At 23.9% G+C, this 18,560-nt stretch overlaps 1 protein-coding gene across 1 annotated transcript; it reads left to right on the forward strand.

Moving 5' to 3' along the window:
• Positions 1-639: 639 nt before the first annotated feature.
• Positions 640-5,984, forward strand: LOC111635399 (cuticle protein 14-like). The gene is made up of 3 exons (XM_023380354.1): positions 640-674; positions 1,057-1,151; positions 5,399-5,984. The coding sequence occupies exons 2-3, from the start codon at positions 1,137-1,139 to the stop codon at positions 5,780-5,782; spliced, it is 399 nt and encodes a 132-aa protein (XP_023236122.1). The 5' UTR covers positions 640-674; positions 1,057-1,136; the 3' UTR covers positions 5,783-5,984.
• Positions 5,985-18,560: the final 12,576 nt, after the last annotated feature.

An 18,560-nucleotide genomic window follows, 5' to 3' on the forward strand; every position in this document is an offset into this window, starting at 1 on the left:
ATTATGACTTCCCGCCACAAGTTACAGGTTGGTCTCAGAAGGTGGCGCGTTGGTGGTTTTTTTTAAATATCCATTTTATATACCAAAAAAATCCTATCGTATTTTCTCGATAGACGAAACGTGATAATTTTTCTATCGAAGAGCTAACGAAGGTAAAAATGAACTTTAACCTAGCCTTGCTCGGAAAACGAGAACATTAAGAGCCGGTATGATAGAGTTATTAACGCTACTAACAATGGTCACTTTATACAAGTTCATCCGACGAAGGTCTTTCTGTAAGGAACTTCATAAACTACCGGTACTGTCCATGAGGGACTTCATAAAGAGCGATGTTTTAAGAACGCCAACTTCTCACGCACTGGTTGGCCGACAAGACGGCGACATCATCGGTGGATAAATTCGTCAAAGTCTGTGTTACTGGGCTGCGTGGGAACTGTGCCCCTGACCGACCACAGATAGTTGGAGAACATGGACCCTCGGGTTGGCTAACCCCGTCATTTGGACGATGGGCCTGAAGGAAGTGACGTTGTCTGAGGCCAGTCACGTGAGGGTTAATGGTGTGACCCCTGTTCGCCTTATAAAAACTTTCCGGCACCAAGTGGCACACTCGACGGTATCGCACCCAACTACTTCACTCGTCTCTAAATAACTGTTCAATGATGGATTATATACAGGTGAGTACATTCTTATCTCCTTTCTCTGTGTTTTTATCTAGATTAGTTGTTTATAGCGATCAGTTGATTTTAATATATCTCGTTGACAAAATAATGTGCACTCTTCACAACGCCGAATTGATTAGTTATTTTAATTCATAAATCTATTAATTGATTACATTTAAAATATAATTTAATTAAAATAAATGATAATTAGTATAATTTAATACATTTTTAACTTATCAATCGGTTATATTAAGGTTAATAAAATTATACAATTTAAATATTAATTTAACTTTAAAAACCGAATTTAAATTTATATTAATTACCGTTTTCTATTTCTTTCACGACAATTTTGATGCGAAATTTTCGAAATCTTATCTTATTATATTTCATTTTTCAGATATTAAATATAGGAAATGGTATCGATAAATGAGCGAAAGTTAATAAATAAATTAACGGATATCAAGACGTTAAATCAATATGGGTTATGAATTGGTAAGGACAATCTAAACCAGTTATTAATCTATTTTATATTATAAGAAATGTTAAAAATTTGAGATTGAAAGAATTTTTTAATGCTATTTCTTAAAAATAATGCTGATAAAAAGGTATTAAAAGTCGACATAAATTCTTCTTTACATCTTTAGTTTCCGGCATGGAAAATGAAAGTCATAATACTAGTGGTGTAAAGTATGGAACAGTGAAACGTCAAACTGTTTTATCAACATAAAATATTTGTTTGAAACTATTCTTAAATGCTACTTATTTATGAATGACACGTTTTTATCCATCGATATGCAAATTATACAGTTGCTAAATATTTTTACGTAATTCTAGGTTTATATAAAAATTCCAGTTTTGGCAAATATAAAACTTTAAATATTTAAAATTTGAATCATAAATTTTGCCATATTTTTTTTTTTATTTAATAAGAGAAAATCTTATAGGACATCAGCGTATTTGAATATACTCCAAATTTCAGTAAAATTTAGATTTAGATTATAAAATATGTTATAATAGTTAAATTGCATTTACCTTATATTTATTTTAAAAACTATTAAGAATTAATACCGGTTTTATGAGATCTATTTTTAATTTCTTACATTCGTTCATATATTTTGAATTATACCATAATAAAAACTAAATTTTATTTGTTAATAAACCAATAAACTTTTAAAACACGTTATTATAGACTATATTTATTTATTTTTGATGTTTATATGTATTAAATTAATCGTAAAATGCCTTTTTAAATCTTAAATTAAGGTTAGAAATTATTCTAAAAATGTCGATAATGCTTTAAAACATTACTCGTAGAAAATTTTAAAATTAATATAAATTCAGCAAGAACCTGAAATAAGAATTTTAAAAATGAAAATTAAAGTATCAAAGACAAATATTTAGTTAAAAAAGTTTATTTTAATATTTACCTAAACTGTTCTATGTTAATTAAACAATGATAATAATTGAATTTTCTGTAAAATTAAATAGGATATTTAAAGATATTAACAGAAGCTACAGGACTAATATTTTGGCTTAATTGAATTTACACAATTAAAAATGAAAATCTAAAGTAAATTAAAATGTAAAAATAATTATTCTTTAAATGAATATGAAAAATTTATTGATTTTTTAATAACCAGCAGTTATTACTGGTACTTTTAAAACACTTATTTTTCATTTTTGTTCGAGTACAGTAATGTTACTGTATTATTTGTATATTTAAGCTATTACATGCGTTCAAACTATGAAGTTTTATATCATATTTCGACTCATTGAGAGAAATGTTAAATATGTTTATTAATTTACGCTAGAGAAATAAAAAACTAAAGAAAGAAACACCATCTACCTAATAAATGTTCATAACGATTACATAGAGATTAATAAAAAAATACATTCCTGAGAATAATATAAGTGCTTAAAAATTCATAAATAGAATCTAAGGAACATCTAGCTCTATTATTATTATTATAAATTTTATAATGTTCGTTTAGTTCAATTAAGGCATGTTATTAACTATTAAATTTATAGATAAAATCTTTTTTTCCAGTAATTTATTTATATATAATATATATAAAAATTTAAATAATAAATTATATTAGCAGTAGTATATCTCTGAAATTTATTGTATAAATTACAATTTACTTTTCTGTGTTTTCAAAGAAATTTAATTTCTTTTTAAATATAAACGATGCCTACTAAATTAGACTTAAATTCAGAAAAAAAGTTGATTAATTTGTAATATTTTAGCTAAATATTTTAGCTAAATATTTTAACTAATAATAACAAGTATATTCGACTCAAAAAAATATTCGGAATTTATCGAGATTTCGCTCAGATTATTTAAGACAATGTTAGCAATGAGTGATCTAACGTAAAAAAGAGTAAAGTAAGATTATATAAAAACAAATTATTACGTTAAATACTTAAAATATTATTTAAAATTAGCAACTATGAAAAGAATTTATAGTTGGACTCTTGACTAAAAGAAATTTATTGACGATTACAAATTTTATATAGAATTTGTAGACATTTTAAAGAAAGAAATCATAAATTGCTAGAGAAGAATATTATTCTAAATTGTATTAGACTTTTTAAATTTTAATTTAATTAAAATATGATTTTAAAAAAATGTTATTGTTAGTGATTTTAATATTAAGGTTGAAGTATTCACTAGTGTACACTCTTAACATTAACTTGTGCAATCTATGAAAAAAATTACGAAAAAGATTAAGCAATGTTGTTTAGAATAAATTATTACAAAATTTTTGTAAGTAAAATTACTACTGACTTTCTTAGAAAATATATTTTAAAAGTGTTTATAATAACAAATTTAAAAGAATTTAACAAGAATTTAAGAATAAAAGTTTAATATTAAATTATTTAATATAATTTTAAATATGTTTAAAGATAATTTCTATTTATCATTCTATCTGATATTAACTATTCTTTTCATATATAAAAGTTGTTTTACTTTGTTGTTAAAAGTAAGCAATTAATGAATACATTTTTAAAAATATGTATGTGTTTATTATCCATTATAACTTACTTTCAGAACAATTTAATTTTTATTCAATTGTTCTGAAATTTTCATCCATAGCGGTGGATTGTTAGTATTTTCGAAAATTCATATTATTCGATTAAATACTAAAACAATTAATAATATTGTATGCAAGATGATGATTTATATTTTTTTTCGATAGATGTTTAAGGATGATTAGAACATTTAAACTCTTCGTGTAATAACGTATTTTAAGAAGAGTAGAATTAGATTCGATTTGAATTATCTCAAAGAATAAAAATTATTAAAATTCTACTACCTATTTGGATCGCATTATCACGTGTTTTAAGGAAGACGGAGATGATTTAAACGCATTTAAAATTTCTTTCTTAAAATTGTTGGTACGAAGGGAAAAAGTTATAAATAAAAATTACTGAAAGTAACTTCTTGCTTTCCAAACTTTGTTTGTTTCCCTTTCTTTTGATGTTTTGTATCGTGATTTATATGATAAAATTTTATAAATTATAAATTTAGATATAAGCAAACTTTAGTTAATTATTTTTCAAATAATATATCAAAGACTTTTTAGTATAATTTATAAAATAAATTATACTAAAAAGTCTTTGATATATTATTTGAAAAATAATTTATAAAATAAATTATACTGTTTAACTTGAAATAAAAGACGATCAGGTGATGGTAAAAAAGTTTTGCAAATTCTCAATAAGCTGTCTTTTTTTATACATAAATCTACGTAAAATTTTATGTTACGGCTGTTATTATATATCATTGCGTGAATTTTAGATAAGTCGTATATTAATTTAAAACATTTATTTATTTATTAAAATGACATCGAGAAAAGTTCGTAATGGTTATTTTAATATTAGAGCTTAAATATTAGTTGCTAATTTATAAAATTAATTTTAAAACGTATTTCTATTTTACGGACTTTTATAAATCTATAAGAAATTTTTTGGTATTATATCATGGAAAGAATTATAGTTATGTTATAAGGCATATATTGTGTTAGACACAGAACAGTAGTCCTTAGCTTTATCTTAACGGTTACCTTACCAAACTTACACAATGCGTGCTTATCTAAATAATAGCTGTCGTATATAATCTAAACTATAAATTCGTTTTCTCTGTTAAATAATATTTTATTACGAAAATTATTTAGAAACATAAATTGGATATTTTAGAGACATTTTTTAAAAGTTTCCTTTAATAATAGATTCTTTTATTACGGTATTTCTTTAACTACAGTATTTGATTTTGTTTATTCGTTATATTTATTTTACTTTTAATTAAGCTTTAGTTGCATTAAAAGAGCAGATATAAAACAATCAAGATCTTTACAATGTTGAATTTTTCTATTTTAATTATTATTATTGATTTCTTTACTTTTTCTTAAAATTAAAATATTATAATCATTTATTTTATTTACGTAAAATTATAATTTTTTCTTAAAATTTTATTTTATTGAAATCTATATTTCTTACTTTTTATTATCTAAGTGTACAAAATCTTATTTCAAAAATCTAGATTAACTTAAATTTATTAATTAAATAAGTCTAAAACGTTATTATTTAGTGTAAAATAGTAAAAGTAACTTTTTGGTTGATGAGTAATCAATTTAATGAATTTACATTTAAGAATTTATACTTTTAGTTAAAATTAAGTTTGTGTATTATAAATAAAAAATCAATTTTGATTATTAATAATTTTTTATTATTTACAGTTCGTTTTCTTCATATCAGCAGCTACTACAGTAAGTACTGTGCCCTGGGGTTATGGAAGAGAAGTGCCAATTCCTGCTGGAACCAGAGCAAATTATTATATTCGCGATTATGATGGTCCAGGAACATATAAGTTTGGTTACGACACTGGTTCGGGACCAAACCAATCATTTAGAAGAGAAGAGAGAACTTCGGACGGTATCATCAGGGGGCGTTATGGCCATGTAGATCTTTCGGGTGTTTTACATGTTGTTGAATATAAAGCAGATAAAACTGGATATCATGTCATAAGAAATAGAGTAATGGTTCCCGAGAGCAAGCCAAAACCAGCTATAAGACTAAGGACACGTTTTGTAGGACCTTTACCACCATTTATATTGGGATAATCTTCGAGAAACAGCGATGTCTGGCGAGAGGCTTGTAGAAAATGTGCTGTAGATTATGGTATTAATATTTATAATGACGAAAGACTTGTAAATAATAGGCTATTTGCGAAGACAACTTGAAGAAATAGTTTACCGATGGGTAGACTGTCTAGGAATAGATTTTCTGTTAATTATTTTTTAAAAAATCGATAAATAAATTAATTAACTAAAATCAAAGATTTTTAGTTTATTTAAGAAACCGACAGATTTTTATTTAAAAATTTAAACAGTTAAATAAACACTTTAAAGTCCGGAATAGGCATTATATAAATATACTGTATATGTATTTCTGTCTTATTTAATAATTAAGTTGAAAATTGTCGCAGTGAAAATTAAATATCCTATCGAAAATTGTATTATTGTAAATATTGTATACAAAATTTTATAAACAACCTCATAAAAAATTTATTTAAAGTAGATTGAAAAACCATCATCATTAAAAAAATCATGAGAAAATAAGTGATATTGTAAATAAATTATTGTTTTGATGTCTATGTATTTATGTAAATACAAACAAATGTAATCGGTTTTAACAATCATAAATGTAAATTTTTAGAATTTTCTATTCATATCATCTTATTATTAATAAGTCGACATTTAAGATAAAATTGCAAAAATTATTTTTCTGAAGTCCAAAAGGTCCGTAATAAACACGTTCATTTATCGTCTCTGCCAGATTAATTATTCTGCAATTATTATTTTTTATAAATAGACCCTTTTTTAAAATAAAAAAGTTCTATTTATAAAAAACAATTACCTTTGATAGAAAGGTATCTGATTATTGTTATATTTTTCAAAAAGCATTTTTACACTTTACAGTATTTTATTTTATTAAAAACTGTCACGAAAAAGAAAAAGTGTACTCATTTTCTTCTTACACATTCAATTATTTATTATCTTTTAATTGTTTTATATTAAATAATTAAGCCATTCATTTAAATTTCAAGATAATTTTAGAGAATTTTGATATAATATAATATAAATATTCTCTACTGTGTTTTATTATAGTTTACGTAACTTTTATTCCCGCTAAACAAACATAAACTTTGATAATGTACGCAGGGCTGGACTTAGACCTGTTGTGTCCCTAAGCTATAACATATAACAGGCCCTTCCCCCTCCATTAAATAATTATACATGTAAAAATTTGAGGCTCTAAGCTATAGATTCATAACACGAGGCCCTAAACTGCAGCTTTAACTTATATGAGAATCCGGTCCCTACAAGTATGCAGTACATGTAATTAAATAATCTAAATAAATAAAATTTTATTTTAAAATATACAATTGTTTGAAGAATTTACTTTTTATAAGTTTGATTTGAAAAAATATTGACTGGAATAATATGTAGACACTTAAAATGATTAATATGTATAATTTTTTTTTAACAAAAATCGAGAATAAATTTAATTTTACATCTTAAAATTTAATAAATATATTTTAAAATGAATTAAATTAAAATTTATCAGATGCAATGATAATTTAGCCATGCATTAATATATATAGGCCTATACATATTTCATATTCTATATTAGACGATACCAAAATTAGAATGCAGCTGTGTCCAGAATATTACTACACTAATGTTTTTATTTAAGATAAATTTATTACAGCGAAACTTAATTATTTTCTAGTAAAATGACAAGCAATCCGATTTTTTAAAATTATTTTACATTTATTTTTAAGGATCACCGAAGTCAATTTTTGTCTGAATTTTAAACTTCAGCTGATATGTCATTTGGTTTAAAGTATTGTAGAATTTTGTTTAATAATTTTCATAATAACCATATTTTATGTGGCTTCTTTATTTTTACTTAATAAAAGTATAAAAGTTTTATATCAGCAAAATCTTATTTAATATTTCTGAACATAAATCAGCTTATAGATAACTGTTTCTAGGTGTTTTAAATACCAATGTTTAATTTTCAGTAGGCCTATATTCTATATACTTTTGTTATATAATTATTATTATGAATAATGAAAATATTTTCCTCTCATTATTATTTCTTTTTATAATTTATTCAAAAATGGAATCTATAATCAAATAAATGATAATTTTTTCCAGGAATAAATTTATATAAAATTTGAAATTTAATAAAAGCATAAAAAATATAGTTTGTTTTTCTTAATTTAATTTAAAATCAAGCATTAAAACTGACTTTTTATAATTTGTATAATTATTATTATTAATTTTTATTTATCCATTTGTATTTATACATACATGTAAAAATTCATAGATATATATCTTCATATTTTTTTAATATCAATAAAATATATAAATCTGAAAAATTACATTAACTTTAACACAGAAATTAATATAATGGAATCATAATTGGCTTTCATTTCCTTATATCTAATTAGTATAATATTTATTTNATTTATTAATTTATCACAATTTTAATCTAATAGAAGAATCAATTGTTATTGAATTTAATTATAATGTATTTTTTTCCAAAGTGGACAAAAATATCAATTAATTCAAGCTGACAAAAATTGAGTTATGTGGTTTTAACTTGGATTTCAAGTAATCTAATTGCTGTCAATAATAATTTTATATCAAAGATCAGAAAATTAGAAGCTGACAGCGAATTGACAAATTAAAATTTCGGAATTTAATTTTGAAATATTACAGATATTATTAGTTATATTTAATTTACAGTATAATAATAATAATAATAATAATAATAATAATAATAATAACAACAGCAATAATAATAATAATAATCAAAATAAAATGCATAAAAATATTTGTAGCTGCCATAAATTTGAGAAAATTGCACTTAGAATTGTTCTGACTCTATAGGCTCATGAACTTCTATCATTGCCGTATTTAGATAAATGTATAAGATAAAATAAAAGCAGTTATCATCTTTGGTATCAACAACTTGTTTTTCAAGATGATCTTCAATAGTATCCTACTACAGAATTAAATCATACTCACCGTTAAAAAAACAAAAAAAAGGGTCTTGTTTTTGCGATCCTTTCATTACTCACAGACTTTGCAACAATTCAGCTAATTACTAAAAGATTATCTATATGAAAAACATATTTTTTACGTGTATAAAGTATATTAAGTACAAACAATAAAATATTTCTTAATTATGTTAATTGATAAAACTAAATGCTCAATTTATTAGCTGAATCGGTTTGTTTATTTCTTGATATCTGTAAATTATATTCTTTATTTTAATAAAAAATTTGAATAAATGGACAAAAGATAGTTTAAGTTAAGTAAAAAATGGCTTCTTATCCTTATTCCGAACAATTTTTCACGGAGAAAAGAGGCCTAAATGGGAGGAGTAACTTTTTCCTCACTAGAAAAAACGCTCTTTTGTAATCGAAACGTCCTGCCATCTAGTTATATTCATCTCAAATATAATATAATATTTTTAATCTCTATTTTCTCTATATAAATACCAAATAGCATAAATTAATACAATTTATTTATCAGCAATTTGTTAAATTTATTTGTTGACAAAAATGATAAATACTAAATTAAAAAAATGTATTTTTCTAATAACTTTTCTTGACGACAGATGACACTAATTTGCTTTAAGAAATGATTTTATTTTTATACAATTTTTTGCTTTTTTTTATATTTATAAATATTAGAAAAATATAAAATTTAATTTTATAGTGATTTTTAAACAACATATTTAATATTAAAAAAGATTGTAAATATAATCTTTTATATGAAATTTTTTGTTTTTCATTCAAATATTGCTTGAGATAAAATTAAATATGATATAAGTATTAATTTTATTTTAAGACATATTTCTAACATAAATAAATATTGGTTCAATTATAATTGTTTAAGTAAATTGAAACGTAATTGAATAAATTACGTTTAATTATTATTTAAATTAATAAAAATTTTAATTTAAATAATAGATTTTGTTAAATATTAACATATTGAAATTTTATATACTATATTTACTACAAAAAATAAAAGCAATAAATAGAAGATTTGCATTTAAAAAAAATATTGTGCTGCCATCTGTTATCTCATCTAGTTCCTAAGAAAATTATTCCGTAATAATAGCGTTTTACTGTAAGTTTTAAAAAATTTAATTATGTTTAAAAAAAGGCTCAAATTAATTATAAATTTATTATGTTTTCTACAGTTTGATTATAGAATATTACGTTATACAGTGGTACCTCAGGATACGAAATTAATCCGTTCCGAAACTGAGATCGTATCATGAAAATGTCGTAAGGTGAATCAACTTTTCCCATACGATTACATGTTAAACCAAATAATTCGTTCCAACGCGAAAAACATACTCAAATTAAAGCCAAGTAATACATTAAAAAAAATAACTGTAGTAAGAAAAACAAATGAAAAATGCGAACTAATGTAACGTCGTATGGTGAGTTTTTGTTCGTATCGTGGAGCAAAAATATGTTCGAATTTCATGTCGTATCCTGAAAATTTCGTATGCTGGGGCGTTCGTATCCTGAGGTACCACTGTATCTATAATTTATGTTTTGAAGCTGCTTTCGTAATTCCTTTGGCTAAAGTGTATAATATCATAAAATCTATCATTTACAATAATGAATAACGAAGGTAATCGAATAGTAATGCATTTTAAATATATTATCGTGTACAGTATAGTAATTATTTCTAATGAAAACAAATATTAATAAAAATAATATGTACGGAAATAGTTTTTCTTTAAATTCTTAGAATATTGATTAATTTTGTAGTAGAATGTGGTTTATTAAATCTATATCTTTCAGATATATTTTATATTTAAAATTTAAATTATTAAAAGCAAAAATTTGTTGGTCTATTATATTGATATGCTCAATATAAAATATAAATAAAATATTACAATTTACAAATGAAAATGATAAATGTATTATTGATTTATCATTTTTGGATGGAATAAAGAATTGACAGTAAAAATAATAAAATTATTACATGTAAATTTAACTTTTTGACGTGAAAAATTTGTTTTTTTTAATATTTTTTTTAAATAAAAAATTGAAAAATAAAAACTTTTTTATAGATTTAGATTTATAAGCAAACTCGAATACAAAAACTTATATTAAACATTAATTTTCAATTAAAAATTTTAAGTAGGCCTATATCTGAATTTAATCACAAAATGGAAATTTTGTAGTGAACATTTAACGTGTTCGTCAATTTAATTTACAAAAACTTTCCAAATTAAAATGATTCTAATTAAGTTTTAAAGAATCCATACAAATCTACAAACCAAAATGATATACTGTATTATTCGTTTGAATATCTCTTCTTTATATAAAGTTAAAAGCTTAATTTTAAATTTCATAATAATCGAATATAATCTATTATTTCTAATATTGAACGGTTATTACTTTTATTACGTAAATACAGTATTATCTAAGAAATCTTCTAAATAGTGATTATTATATATTTTTTATTAGAAAATAAATTAATTTAAAAATTTATTTTATTTTAAAAAAATAAATGATTAATTTATAGTCGAAAGATGCTTTAAGTATATCTTCGTTAAGTCGATCTAAGCCATCAGCTGGATAACCACGAAATCATAAGCTTTTTAATATCAATAAAATTAAATATAGATTTAAAATAACTGTTTATTAAAATACGTTTGAAGTTAATTTATTGTATGAAAATAATATAAGATATATGAAAGTTATATTTTAAAATAAACTCATTGTATAATTTTTGCTTAATTACAGATTAAATAAATTCAGTTAAATGATCAACTTTAATTATCTACTCGTGTTTAAAAAATATAGATTAATTTAATATTATATTTTATAATAACTTTTTAAAACTTCCAAAACCGCTTCCCATTAGTCGATATATTACTATATTTTTAAGAGATAATCAATGATTTAATGACAATATAATGAGGATATTACGAGTGATTTGTTCATTGATTATACAAATTAAGTATAGCAAACAAATAAAAAATTAATTACTTTTTTAATATAAAGTAATCTTATTAAAATTCTTAATTCTGGCATAGAAGAAATTATATTTGTTTTATAAAAATTAAATGATATTTTTTATGATAACTTTCAATTTGTGATTAAATAGGTTCTATATTCATATAAAAAACAAAATAAATTTTAAAATAGAAATATTTTATTAATTTGATGAATCAGTGAAATTTTTCAGTGAGAAATCAGATAAAAAGTAAAATAATTTAGTAATGCACGTATAAATTGAATTTTTTTTAAAATAAATAATGGTCAATTTTATGTTTGAATAAGTCAAATTAAATTCAGATGAATGGATTATGAAATGTCAGCCGTTTTCAAACACATTACATTTGTGACAACTTCAATTACTGTATAATAAGATATATAATCTAAAAATATAGATGCATATTTGCTATCGTAAAAATATCTAAAATTTTCAAAAATAATACAAAAAACGGGGAAAATTTAAATTATGAAAATAATAAACAATTATATTAACTGAGTCTAGATAATTCAAAAATATGGAAAACTTATTTTATATTAAATCAAATATTTTAGGATTGTTACTTAATAAAATGGTTTATGAGAGAAAATCAATTAGGAATAGTCCAATAAGTTTAATTAAAATATATCTAAATAAAATAAGTTTTTATTTAAATATAGTTATAAAAAGTAAAGTTCGAATTTTGTAAAAACTGTTTATTGAAAAAAAAAATAGATATATAAAAACAGACAATTTACATTTGATACAGTTTGCTTGATACATGAAATAATATATAAATATATGCATATTTAATCACGAATAATAAAATAGAATATTAACACTGAAGTTCTAGTAAGTAGACTAATAATAATTTCATATAAAATAATTTTCTTGTCTTAATTAATCTTTTAATAATAAAGAAATTAACGAAGTGGACTCATACGAAAGTCTTCAAATTATTTTTCTATTAACCAAATTTTGCACGCTTACTGTCAAAAATTAAGGATTTATTGTATAACTATCACACTTAATTTAAATTAAGCGTGAAATTTTATAAACTTCATATTTACTAATCTGAAAATTTAAAAATTAATTTAATTCTTAAGTTTATTTGTACGTTTGTTTATGTGTCTATTAGTCTTGATGTGCTTATTGCATTTTTTTGAAAGTGAAGGGTTGGAGGTAATAAAACATAGCGTAGTAGCGGTTAAAGGTAACGCAGTAGCAGTTAAAAGTTAAAACAGTAAAATAGTCAGAAAGAGCATTATAAAAGAGAAAATAATTAATATTTCCATTATATTTTACTTATTAAGTGATATTTTTATCAACTAATAATTAAAAGAATATAAATATTTGCTTTTAAGAATATTGAAATAAATTAAAAGTTCTAACTCCTTAAAAGACTCCATTTAAATGTACATATTTGTATAAGCTACCGTCAACTACCGTTAAAAGAATTAATTAAAGACGTATTCAACAGATAATAGAAAGCAATTACTTCTCATTAACTACAAGAAAGCACAATTCAATCAACTTGTCAATAACAGATGGTGGGAAAATTTCTCATCGGAAACAATGTCAACTTTGACCTGATTTGCTTAAAAGAGTCCTGTCACTATTCGAAATGGCCTACACTCAGAAAGACTTACAACCCCTCTCAGTAAAGAGGAGTGAGGCAGATTAAAAGTTGAACGTGAATAGAGATTGAAGCGGGCGATGGATCCCTTTAAGTGTCTTGTAAAAGTAACAAAGATTTTGTCAAAATTAGTTCTCAATGTGATACTATCCCATTCTCCTCGACCATTGATGTAGGTCTATGAAGTGTTTTCCGCCAAGAATTAAATGTTTAATTACATGCATCAATAAAGAATATAAATAGAACAGCATTTATTTCCATTTACTTTATTTCTATTCAGCATTATTACTTACTTCTTTTGACATTTTACGTTATTATAAATCAGGAAAGAGATGTCGATTTATTTTAATCTTATTCGATTTTCTCACATGTCAAACAATTTAATTAAATTTTCCATAATTTGTCTTCTTGGTGTATTTAAAGTGTTAGATGAATAAAATATATTTTACGTGCTTCGTAAGTTGAAACAGACACGAATAATATGAAATATTTCATATATTATTATATAAATTCGTGAAATTAACTGCACTGTACAACGTTCTCTATGGTGACAAAGTAGTACTCTCATAATTTATCTCGGATAATGCGGAACCTCGTTTAAACGGATCTCAGTCAATTTAAGTATTTTAAAGACACATTTAAACTCGTATGATTTAATTGATTTCGTATAATAATGTAAAGTTAATTAATTCATTTAAGTTTGACAGCCTGAGCAAGCTTAAGTACTAACACCTACAAAAATAACCTGAGGCTGAGAGGATAGTACTGTATTTCCTTTTACTGGTCAATTAGAGTCAAGTTCTGTGCATCTGTCTCCTTTCCATAGAACTAAATAACATGTTATATACAGGATGTTCTTTCAGTAAAATCTTAAATCTTTCTCTTATGTTAAACTTTTACATAATTATACATTTTAATAAATAAATTTATTTTTAAAATAAAATTTATTTATCATAAATTATTTACAAAACTTTAAATAATTTTCATAAAAAAAGTTTCGTTTATTTAAAACCAGATGGCATTACCGCTTTATAACTTCAGTTGTTTAGAGGTTTTACTATTAATTTTAAATTAAAATGTGTTTTAAATGTTTAATTTTTCGTAATAAATTCTTATATATTATCGATATAAAAAAATGGTATCTATATAACAAATATTGATAAAGGGTGCGGCTTGAAACTGAAGTAGTTAGAAAAATTCTCGAGGAGGTTAAGTACGATGACCTAACAATGCGATCTTTCATAGAAAGAGAGAGGGAGGAGGTAAAAATTGTAAAAAATCATAAAAAATCTTTCGATACTTATATAAGAATCAAAGTATTCATTATTATTTCACATAATGCTTCAGCGATCTTCATAATATACTACAGATGGAGTTTCTTTAGTTAATCTGTAGGTTACATCGAGAAGTAGGGGGAAAAAACCAAAGAAACTACAAACATATTTTCGACTTTTATTTTTAAGTGGTGTATATTTAATACTTGTGGTAGATTTAATTATATTAAATACTTGTGATACGTTCTTCAATTCGGCAAGATGAGACACAAAAGCTTCCAGTAATTACCTATCTTTAAAGAGTTTAGTTGGCTGCTCGATTTGATCCAAATCGACCCCATTCAAATCAACAAGAGAAATTCCAACGGTGCATATACACCACTACTCACAGCAGTTGGTGACGGATTGAAGTACCGTACGGTCAGATGAATAGCAAACTTTAATTTCTTCCCCTACTCGATAACTCTGCAAGTGGCCACTTCAACTGATTGGCGCTGCAGTGACTGCTTGTCGTGCACTCTGAAAGCCCCCTGACTACAAAAGATTCATTAAAATTGACCCCAGTCAAGTTGCGTGAACATATTACGCGGATAGCGGTTTCTTTCTTTTGTTATTCTACCTTGAACGGGCGGTTTCTTCAAAACCATTGCCTGAGTACGGAACCAAATTAGATTCCGAGCAGACAATCCCCGTTCGAGTGATTTTTGCGCCAAGTGCAAACATAAATTTTCTTCACTCTTGTTAATTTAACTTTAATTGCTTTTTTATGCGCTGCGTACATCAACACGTAACACTGATATTTTTTTTCTGTTTAGTAGCACTTATTTTTACACGTTTTCAACTAATTTTATTCCTTAAATAAATCTAATATTTGCTCTATTATATTTTCAGATATTTTAATTTTCCTAAAATTAGTTTTATGAATAAATTGAATAATTAAATGTTGAAATTTAAGAAAAATACTTATTTTACAAACTTTATATATACTTTTCAGACAAAATGAAGAGTTTTATAATATTTGTTTTCATTTTATAATATTCCCTATTCTATATGGTGTTTAAAAACAAATATATGAAAAAATTAATGTGCTTTATATTATAGAAGAAAGTGTTTTAGTTTATTCCTGTACAGTAGACTCCGTATTACACTTTGGAACATGCATAAACTGATGACATGTGCTACAAATATAAAAGGCCTCTTTACAAAAGATAATGATACAGTACAATAACTGAATCCTAACTACTGTAAACAAAATTTTTATAATGTATTATAACTTGCATTTTTCTAAACGCAGTATTTTATTTAGATTACTCTAAATTTTACTTCAACCAGTTACAGTTTAAACTGGTTTAACCCATTATCTGCTATTATCTTTAGAATCTTGAGGCCAATTGGATGAAACAACCGTGTAATGTCAAAAAGTTCGACTTGAATTCAACCAACTGAAATAATAATCTAAAATCAGTTTAAATTATTGAAATTTCTTTTAATAGGTCGGCAAATATATGGAATTTTAAAAGAAAATCTTATAAGAATTGTATTGTTTATGAAAATAGTAAGATACCTTTGATGGAGTCAGTAAAATTATTACTTGTTCTTATTGACTATTAATTAATATCATTAATAATTTAGAAAATATAATTATAAATTAAATGAATAAACTCTGATGAAATGTATTTCATAATTTTTAAGAGAATTTTTATTATGTTAACTAAAAGAAAAAACTATAAATGTATCAAGTGATCCTACTCATACTAGTGCGTATAACTAATATTATAATTTTATGAAGACTTATAATTTTTAATAATAGATATAACTAAAATTTAAAATTAATTTAGTTGAAATTAAACTATCATTTACTTAAAAATTCCAACTTAAATTTTAAAATCGAATTGTTCTATCAAAATTTTGGAAAAAAAATTCCAATAAACTCCAAAACTAATTTTTCTACTTATTCTATTTCCACGTTTTAGCAACGACTTTATTTTTCAAAAGATGTTATTTAAAGCCAATGCCAGTGTCAGTACACTACACAAAGTACTCCCTGTGGAAGCATTATTATTGTTTAGAAATAGGCAAGATTCCCGCTGTTCGAACTTTACTGTGACAAATTGCATTTCAACAGTTTCATTCAAAAGCGGGATAATAAGGTGTTTGAATACTACGGAAATCGTTTTCTTTTATATAATTTTAAATACTGAAATAAATAATAATTGTAATGTATTTATAATCTGTTTATAATTGTATTTAATATTTCGTTAATTTTTACCTTTTAATTTAATGCAATTTTATGTAAAATAAAATTTATTTCCTTAAGTAAAGCCTTTTATAAATATTTTTTTAATAAAAAAATTGAGCATTCAAGATTTATTCGGGATGTTCTGATAGAAGTGGGTCAAGGCGAATTAGGGCAATCTTACAAAAGATTAGTTGATGCGAAAGAAAACGAAAATCACCAAATTGTTCACTGAGCGGAAGATGGTCCGGTCACTGCACATATCTTTAGTGTTACTTCTCCATCTTTTTTAGTGTCAATATTACAATGACCCTGCAATATAACAAAACAAAAATTTTAAGATCAAAATATTAATATTTCTCTTTTAATAAAAATAATAACTATTAAAATTTAGAAAGTAGACGTCATTTAGTATTAACAATATTAAGTTAACTATAAAAATACTCATACAGTTGAACTTGTCTGTCTCGATTCTCACGGAAACGAGAAAAGTTTGAGATATAGAAGTAAACACAGTAAATAGTAATCTATTGCTTTTAACCCTTAATTTTCTTAATTTTGTTTTATTTCAAGTCTATATCAATTACACACACATACATATGAGGGATTATTACACTGGTGAACAGTTAAATTACAAAATCTTTAATGATTATTTTTTACAATAAAGTACGAAAAATACGGCTTTCTGACCATATTATATTGAACATTTAAAATGCATTTCGAACTCAATACGCCCCTCTTCAATTAGTGTTCTTAAAATTACACAAATCACAACCATAAATTTATACAATATAAAAAATATAAAAATAAATTGTAACATTATATAAATTATGAAAATATACATTAAAAAGCCATATTAAAAATGACAATTGTCTCAATTGTCATGGGTTATGTCTAACAATTGCAATATTTTCAAGAATATCACTTTCTGTACTTGTCTTTTCTTAACTACCGAGAACACTAAATACAATTTACAAATAATTATTATTTCTATAATTAATGTTAAAATTGTAAACAAAGAGAAGTTTAAAAGTATGGATAAAGGAACATATAAACGTAATTAAATATAATATGCATAGTTCAGCTGTAGCAAAACATTGTAATACTAAAGGTTGTGAAATAGCAAAAGATTCAACTAAAGCAATAAATTACGAAACTAATACTTAAAAAATGAAATACTTTGAACATTAAAAATATTAAAAATTAAAACAGAAAAAAGAATCAATGACAATGTAGGAACAAAATTAGATGAAGGTTGGTACGATTTCATTGATAAAAATAAAAATAAATTAAAAATTGATGACATAAGGAATGACGTAACAATGAGTACACGTGAGGAGGTAGAAATATACAAATTAGCAGTTGTAACTTATGTTGTAGTAGTGCGTATCAGTGTCTGTTGAATCAGCCAGTTCAAATATAGTCCTATTTTTGTAAGTACTGTACTAGGTATAAATACATTTCGACATATATTAACAGAAATAGTTTGTCGATAGTTTGATGCCCGATTTAACCAATAAGACGAAAGTAAAACTCATAGCAGAAAAACAGCTTTTTTTTATTAACAAAATTATTGTTTTCTTTAATCTCCGGCCCCAATTAAAAATTATTCGTATGTATTTATATGCGAAATTATACCCCGACTTACGCGAATTCGACTTACGCGGTTAT

Source organism: Centruroides sculpturatus, unplaced genomic scaffold (genome assembly GCF_000671375.1).
Source record: "Centruroides sculpturatus isolate CEXI.00-Female unplaced genomic scaffold, Cexi_2.0 scaffold122, whole genome shotgun sequence".
Taxonomy (NCBI): domain Eukaryota; kingdom Metazoa; phylum Arthropoda; class Arachnida; order Scorpiones; family Buthidae; genus Centruroides; species Centruroides sculpturatus.